Below are 9,105 nucleotides of genomic sequence, written 5' to 3'. Positions count from 1 at the left end.
AAAGTTGGATTAGATTTTAATATTATTCTCTTCAGGCCTTAACCTCTATGAATCTATAAAATAGGGCTTCTTGAGGACTGGCCACATTTTCTTTCTATCTATCTCTCTCTCTCTCATCTGAGCACATTTCCTGTCTAGGGAATTATTTAAACCAAGATCAACATCTTAATTATTTTCAGTCTAGATTCTGAAGATAGGCAATTTTTCATCAGTGTTGCATGGCACACAATAAGAAGATATATATTTTAAACAGAAAAGTTTTATGCCACTTGGCCATATAAGGCTTCATATACATGCATTAAACATTATTCAAAACTATCTTCCACATATTCCTTGATATGAAATAGCATTCTGGGCTAGGCAATGCAATCATTAAATACTTGTCTGGCAATCACACAAATTTATTAATTCCCTTCCTTCATTGATTTAAACATATTAATTAGGAAAAAAACCCACGCCAGGAGCTGAACTCCTGGTCTATATGCACAGTTTAATAATCATTGTACCATGGTGATTAGAATGATTATGGGGATACTGTGAAAAATTCATTTGCTGAGACTAAGCCAACAACTTTGCATTTGTGTTGAAAAACAATTATAGAGCGTAATTGGGAGCCATGTAATAATGACAGCAGTTATTTCAGTGATTGATTCCTAAATTAAAAAGAGCTGGCAAACTGTGTCTCGGTATATCGTATGCTAGAAAACTGAAAGGAGAACCAAGGGCCAGAGAGCAATGAATGCAAGCAAATTATGGCATATGGCAAAATTGGGATGCAGAGAACTTCATAAAAAAGTAATGGATGGACAGTCAGCAAAGTCTCTGCTCATTCTGACAGAAATGCAAAAGAGAGAATAGCAGTTCAATGGTCAAAATCAGTAACAACTGGAGGCAGGCAAAATACTGATGTTCGACCATTGCCTCAAGAGTTCTTAGTGTTAAAGCATTCAGGAAAGAGAAGGCAGAGATTGGCGGAAGTAGGTGAATTATTTAAAGCTACTAGAATTTTCTCATGGAATGCTATGGATTTGATATGTGATCAATCACTTCTCATCTTTAAAAGCATACATCTGCTATACCCAAGTCATGATTCTTGTCTTTGCCAGTACATTTGTGTCAAGATTCCTGTTGCAGCCTGCAAGGACTATCTGAAACATCCTCCATTCACAGATATTCCACTCTACTAGATTGCAGTTGGTTTATATCCAGTATTCTGCAACACATACCAGGCCAAATCAAGTGATTGATAATGAAGTTATGTCAACTTACACCAGCTGATAAATGTATTGTCCAGAATTTTCATTCGTACAAATTTTTAATTTTTCAGTCATTGGTTAAAGGTGCAGAATTTTGTTTCAGGTTGCTTGCCATAGAAGCAAACTCACCTAAGCTACTATCAATACCTGGGACCTTATTTTGGTAGCTAATTGCCAACTGATGCTTACAGAGTGGTCCTACACCTAATTAATAACTATAAACCCTTTCCTTTCCCTACCCTTATACAGAGTGCTCCCATAAGGTCTTCTTCATTGCTTGAGCCATGTATGAGTTCTTTGCATTTCTGTTCCATCTTAGTACTCTGCTGTAGTAGGATTTAGAAGAAAATAATATCACAGGAACATAAGTACTTCTCTGTGACTGGCTTTATAACCCCATGGCTTCAAGCAGCAGCTTCTGGGGCAGTTGCATTCTCTTAGCTTTGCTGCATTAATTCTACCTCGACTTAAACAATGGTGTGGTCACGAGATTTTTTTTCCCCTCTTACAATAACTAATATTTGTTTCCTGTAATATATAACGTTTATTCTGACATTTGTAAACAACTATGAAATGTTGCAGACACAATCCATTTTCTACTTAACAGGCTAACAGAGACGAATCAGATTTAAAAATAGCAGCACTCTCATTATTACATTATCAATCTCAAAACTACCTCTATAAAAATCTCCCTCTGCTTTCATCTGTCCTTTGAAGTATAATCCTTTCTGATTTATTTCTCCAAATCATTTCTGTAACCAAATTTATGACATCACTTGCAAAAACGGTAAAATACTTTCAGGTACCCTTCATATTATAGGGGGAAAAAAATGCATCTCCAGTCAAGGCATATTTTGTACTCCCAACTGGTTGGATAATTTAGTTTGTGTGAATAATTTATAATTACTTTTTGCAAACAACTGGTAATCAATGTAAAAAAACCAAACCAAAACAGTAAAGGTTTTCAAAATAATGGAAATATTGATATTGTTAAAATTAATATAAAAAACAGCCAGCTGTGAAAAACGGTATGATTCTGTGATATTTAACCACATGTTTATTGTTACAGGTATGCTACAACACACTATTTAAAGATAAATATGATTAGGCTCTGTAAATTATAAGCATAATTTGATTTTTTTCCCCTCAAAGGTGGAAGCAAAATGGCACAGATATTGATCTTACCATGAGTTATCACTACAGGTTGGTTGGAGGCAGCTTGGCAATCAATAACCCACATAAAAAACAAGATATTGGAACATACCAGTGTTTGGCCACCAATTCATTTGGAACAATTCTAAGCAGGAAGGCAAAGCTTCAGTTTGCATGTAAGTTGGAAAGATCATATTTCTTAGAGCCTTATTTTCAAGTTAATTCTGTATGTGTAATCTAAATTATTGGACAATTAAAGTATTACTGATGACTACATTAAAAGACTTGGGACTAGTGCTGAGACCATTTTAAGTTAAAAAAAACCAAATAACCCCCCAAAACCCAAACAAGTATTCACATGAAAAGCAGACATCTAATTCATCTATAGTATTCAGAGCACAACAATTATCTATATACACTGAACAGTTAGAAATGATGAATGTAAATACTCCTGTTTACTAAAGATGCTCTTTTTGTTGCCCCCAAAAGGGCTCTTTTCTTGGTCAGAGTGCTCTTCATTAGTTATCTGGTTCCATACCTAGCCACAGGTGGGGGGAAATGGCTGCAAAAGGCTTTACATTTGCTGCAGCATAATGAGGTCCAGCAGAGTCACGCAAATGTCACACCCGTAATTATCTCAGTGACATTTTGTTACATTAACAGACATTTAGTAAGATGCACTCTCCTTCCTTATTATATACTGAGGGGGGAAAAAACGTTGTTGTGCTTTGATGAAATGTGCCATATTTCACCTGGATTGGTCCAAGTTGAGGTTTTTTGCTTTGAATCATTGCAAGCGCGATTATTTTAACCCTCTTTTTTTCATTTCCTCGCATTTTTGTGTTGTGACTAAATTCTGTTGATGCCCTCAAAGAAAACGTGGAGAACCACACATTTTATTCCACTCATTTTTCAGTCTAAAGGTCTGGGCTGTCTGTTGCTGGGAGAAAGCAATTGTTTTCAAACCTCATTAATAAAACATACATCTAAAGCCAACCTTGTGTCGCTATTTCAGACACCAGCAAAAATATTAATTATTAATCCTGTTCTATTTCTCATAGCAAATTTCATGTCACAAAGGTTATGCAAAGGAGACGTTAGAGGTCACAAGGGTTCACAGACTCTCTTTTGGTACAGCTGATCAAATAGTCTATCATTTGTACCATGTTTCATCATTTTTCCCATTGAATTTCTCAAACAAAGGGTTTGCCTCTAGAGCTGGTCAAATGGAAACCAAATGTTGCTTCATCCTGTTCTCGCTGCTCTGATATTTTCTTTCCTTAAATATTTCTGCAAGCAACATTTTTTTTTCCATGATAGAGGAATACCAGGCTGGGCGATAACATTTGTTTTGTGGCAGAACTAAATCCCTTTAATAGCAAAGCAGTAGCACAGCAGCCATCTTATTTGCGGGGGGGGGGGTCAGTGAATGAATAGCAAAAGCAGGGTAGATGAGGAAGGGAACTGGAGAACGAATAAAGGAGAAATTAATGAGAAGAGAAAGGAATCAGGAGAAAAAAATTGGGTGCACAACAGGAACAGAGAAGGAACAGCTGAAAGGAGCAAATCCTTGCCCATTATGTGCATACTTCTCAGACGTTCTTGTAGAGAGAGGGACTTGAACTAACAGTCCAGTGTCTGCCTATGTCCTTAGACCAACATGGCTACAACCTACACCCCTGTAAATCTGAAGAAAGTCCTCCGTTTGTCATCAGCTGAGATACTGTCCAGGTAGGAGGAAACAAACATCCATCAGGGGCCTACCAACAAGATCCCTTGAATGGTACCAATTATCCTCTTCTGAGGATTTCTAAGAAGGCTGCTTTTCACAGACCCTCACTGCAGTGTGAAGGGGAAAGAAAGAGCTACTTCCTAACAGGAGCCACCTCCCAACAGGAGCCTAAACGAAAAGAAAAGAGGGGCTTCATTTGAAGGACTTTTTGGGTTATTTGTTTTTTTTTTACTTGGAAGAGGGAAGGAAAAATCCTCCTCGCTTCTGGGCTGTGGTTGCATGATGTTTTCCTACCGCTGTTGGCATAAATAATCAGAACCCACACTTAAGAGGAAGATAGCTGACACACATTGATTCCTTACTTGGAGCTTCTGTTTGAAGTAATATCTACTGAAATAGTCCACTGACACAAAAAGAGAAGTTCATCAGGGAATAGAAAAGAAATCCTAGACAACATTTAGCCAAAGAAGTTGAAACGGTAAAAATAATTCTGAGAAAAAGCTGTAAAAAGGACATATATTTCCAAGGTCCACCACAATTATTTTAGTTTTAGTGGTCTGCGCATGCATTTGATCTGGGAGTAGTTTACTCATGAGTAAATTACTTGAGAGTAAACACTCCCGGGCAGGTGTCTACACATGCAGAGACTGGGAACTCAGGGCAGCAATCTGCTCCCATGCCTGCCGGCCCTGCACTAGCCCCCTGCAGCAGCCAGGGGAGCTCTAGGTTCTCCTTGGGTGCTAGCCCAGGGGCTGGCAAGGAGCATGGCCCAGGATACAGCTGTCTTTGGGGGGGTGGGGGGTTGGGACACTGCTCCCAGGCAGCTGCCTGCTGCTGGGGAAGGCTTTGCCACCAGACTTGAGGTGGAGGCAATGTTCCCATGCCCCAGCAGCAGGAAACTCCTGCCCCCAGCTCTCTGATCGGGGGAAAGGGACTTGGAAAGAGCTGCAGGGGAGGGGAAGCCCCCTGCCCTGATATGCTGGTGGGGAAGCTACCAGCAAGCCTCCAGCTGGGCAGGGAATCCCCACCCAGCTGGGAACTCACTGCTAGCTGTAAGTAGGAGTAGTCTCAGAGACTCCCCAGTCATGGAGTCAGGGCTGGGAGCTCCCTGCTGATAGGGGCTGGGGTCACAGAGCTGGGTGGTGAACAGGCTCTCCAGCCCCTGCCCTGCAATCATGGAAAGGAGGCATTCCCCACCGGGCTGGGGATTCATTGCTAGCTACCCCACTGGTGGATCGGGGGTAGGGGCCTGGAACCCGCCCCACTCCTGCAGCTTTCTTTACCCTGCACTTCAGTCACTCACACTGGTGCATGGGGCTGGGAGCTGCCCCTGACCAAGACAGTTGCCAGGCCCACTTCTGCAATTACAGGGCAGGGGTTAGAGAGCCTGTTCCCCACCCACCTCTGTACCTGTTCTCCACCCAGCTCTACAACCACAGAACTGGGCAGAGAACAGGGTCCTTAGTCCCCATCAGCAGGGAGCTCCCTAGTAGGATTGTTTATCAAGGTCAAAACCAAGTAGATGTTTTAATCCTTTCAAGCTACGAAAGATCCCAGCATTAAATAAACGAAATATGCTTAGCACCATTCCACCAGAAGCACTGAACTCAACAATAGCTGCGGTCCCTTGGTGATATATCTATTTGAGTATCAAGCAGTTTGTTTTACATCAGGCCCCTGTACCTAAAGGCAAGATGTGAAGAAATGTGCAATGAACACCATCCACACCGCCAGCCATGCTACACTTGCAGGTCGGGAGGTGTGATTGTGGGATCTCACATTACATCCCATCATGCATTATTTGCCAGTGGAGGGGGAGCCTGAGACTGGGATCAGGCTTCTCTTGCACTGTCAAGAAGCAAGCTCCTGTGCCTGGGAGTTGCTCTCAATTGATCCCTTCTGCTGCGGTGATCTCCCTACTCTGGATGTGTGCAGAATCCCTGGGGCCAGAGGATCACTTCATGGGTGATCCCCTTACCCTAGTAGTGTGGGAAACCCCTGGTACTGGCAGATCATCATGACCCTCTGGCCCTGGGGCTTTCCCACATCCATAGGGGAGAGGGACCACCTCTGTAGTAATCCTCTAACCCCAGGGGTTTCATGCACCCCCAAGCCTCAGGGATCATAGCAGCCATAATCTCTAGTGCTCCGAAGTTTCATGTTGGGCCTGGTGGACCCCTGCAGATGGGAACCCTGAGAGTCTCCCCTGCACCTGGGAGCCCAATCAGCTGTTACATGTGTAAATTCAAGCTGGATAATAACCAGTTATACAGTTAGTATACACTTGCAAGGTATAACTTTATAGCTGTGTGCAGCTTTTTATTGTGTGATAGCTACTTTGCACAGGCAGCTGATCTCCAGTGAATCGCACAACAGCTATAACATGCAGGGGGGACCTTAGATTTCATATTCACAGGGATGTACTTCCTCAGGCTTCTTCTGGAAAGTGTTTGGAGCACAGATTATCAATTCCTACTTGTTCACAAACAGATGAATCAGTAAGTACCAGACAACATTATTACTACTAATATAACTATGCTGGAATATTTGAGAGGAGGCAATAAATTGGAAGTGGATCTTGATTTCAGATAGGATATTATATTGCTAAAGGCAGTAGCAGGAACTTGCATCTTTTTCCTTGAGAATCAGAGGACAAGTGAAAATGTAGTGTACAAATTGCCTTATTTCCACATGCAGATGAAAAAAGTGTGATTGGGTAAGGTAGGTCCTGATTGTGTGGTCCTGAACCTGCTTTAAGAAAGAAAAGACAGTGACACTGAACTCTCTCTCAGATAAGATAGAGAGATGCATAGGCTAAAATGCTGGATGACTACGAAGATAAGGATTTAAGTTCATTTCATTTACTTATTTTCCTCAGTGATAGCTACATCATAGTCTCTTGTCCTTGTCATGACTGCTCAATTTTTCAGCGTGTTCAACCTCCATCCAGTGACAACGAGTGCTATAATTTGCTACAAGGGTTTTCTTTTTGGCATATTTGGAACCAAAGAAAAGAGGGCTGAAAACCATGGTACAAAATACTGTAATAACTCATAAAAGGAAATGTCTTGGGAAATTAATTACTGACTTCTCTTCGTCATCTGGAAACTAAATCTTAATACCACTTTACACTTAGTACATTGAAGTCAAGCAGTTCATTCCTCATGCCAAGGCACTACAAACATCAATGGAGGATTAGGGAACATTAGGATTATACTGTTGTTTTGGGTCAGAAAATAGGATCAGGCCCTGAACTTCTTTTTAATTTGGTCAACTTACAAAAGTTCATGTTTCCAGGAGGGAGAGACCTTGTTCTGTTATATTTTGGCATAAAATAAGGAATAGCCCAGTTCTGCTACCCTAACAAAGGGTGATATCTTGCAATACAAGCAGTAATACTAATGTCAGGGTCAGTTAGGCCCTGAACCTTCAAACTGCTCCTATGTGGACTTTAGCTTGAGTCTAGAAGAGTTCAGGGACCCAAGCCTCCTGCCCTAGGAGTCTATGGAGTCACAAGTTGAAGAATTTGGACCCCAATATAATACTTCTGAATATTCAAGTCAAGTCAAGTCAAGTCAGTCCTGAGGCCGCTGCGAACATTGGGACACCTTAGATGCTATGCATCATTGGTGATTCTTTGGGAAAAGTGACCTGGTGGTATCTCTCTCCTCTCCAGGTATAGATGGCTGGAGGTTGCTCTTCTGCCCTTTGATAAGTCTTGTTTTTAGTCCTTCTGGATGTCTGTATGCCCTCCTAACTGAGGCTAACCCAAGTGGGGGCACCCATTTAGTCGCTGGCAACCCAACCATGGAACAGGCTGTACTGGTTTATATGGTGCCAGATAGTAGAGCAAGAGGCCTGCCCTGATGGGACTACTGGATATTAAAGATGACATAATCGGATCCTTTATACATAAATAATAGTAATAGAAGGAATTGTAATGATGCTGTAGTAATTGCTACTTACTATTCTAAACATAATTGATTCACATTGTTCTTATTCCCTAATTTCACACTGCACTCCATTTGTTTCCTGTATCCACCTGTTATACCACATCCTAAGAGCCTTTCTGGCAGGATATGCCTTTTTTATGACATGCATTCAATTCCTAGGACAATGAGACTCTGAACTCTGATTGAAATGGCCTCTTGGGTGCCTGATTTGAATAATAAGAAATAATTCTAATAATACATAATGAGTCTCAACCAAGCTTCTTGTTTTGCAAAGGACCAAAAAGTAGATGCATGCCTCTTGTAAAGGTAAATAAGGAGGGAATTATATTGCAAAGTATGGCCACTCAACGCAACTCAGAAAGTCACCTTCAAACTTGTTGAACATATATTTATTGCATCTCTCTACAAAGCTTGAGACAAATACATTTTTTCCTCCAAATTACAAGCCCTTTTTTTTCTTTGAGAAACAAAGCAAGTGCTGCGTGAGATTAGAAATATACCTTCAGGTTCCACTGGAGTTTCATGCTTATACACCTTTAAAAACAGAGCTGTCAAATGAAACTGCAGGAGGAAGCAACATAGATTATTAAAGCTACAGGCTGAAAACAGCGTCAGTGGGAGAAAGCAGAGTGTGAACATACGGATGCTGTAGCCGGACACATAATACGGCAGTGCCTATATTATTAATATTTCTTGAGGAAAGTTTGCTTTTATCTTGAATAGAAAAGATGATAAAATATTCCCCATAAATAAGTTAAAATTAGAAATGGCTTTAGAGCTTCAAGTAGTCAAATGTGGAATTTTTGGGGGGGTAATTAATGTACAGCTCTCATCTTGATAGGAGCTAGAGCGAAACAGCTCAGATCCAGATCTGGATTATCTACTGTTTTAAAGTTTCAGATCATGGATTTTGTTCTTGGCCAATTATAAGAAGTGGGTCCACATCCAATCTGCATTCTGACCACATTTCCAAGCTATTCAGGCTTTCGTTTTAGTATTCCATTTATTGCCC

At 41.0% G+C, this 9,105-nt stretch overlaps 1 protein-coding gene across 2 annotated transcripts in view; it reads left to right on the top strand.

Annotated features, from left to right (window-relative positions):
* The window catches only part of CNTN6 (contactin 6), a 218,048-nt gene that overhangs the window by 97,608 nt on the left and 111,335 nt on the right, over window positions 1-9,105 (top strand). Inside the window, exon 4 of one of the 2 annotated variants that reach the window (XM_019536617.1) lies at window positions 2,460-2,584. In XM_019536617.1, coding sequence (XP_019392162.1) covers window positions 2,460-2,584 — 125 coding nt within the window. Of the gene's footprint in view, window positions 1-2,408; window positions 2,585-9,105 lie in introns of both variants that reach the window. The other variant, XM_019536616.1, reaches the window with a different exon arrangement.

This window comes from Crocodylus porosus, unplaced genomic scaffold (genome assembly GCF_001723895.1).
Source record: "Crocodylus porosus isolate Cpor-Errol unplaced genomic scaffold, CroPor_comp1, whole genome shotgun sequence".
Taxonomy (NCBI): Eukaryota; Metazoa; Chordata; order Crocodylia; family Crocodylidae; genus Crocodylus; species Crocodylus porosus.
Note: the sequence above shows the minus strand (reverse complement) of the source record. Positions and strands in the feature narration are given on the sequence as shown.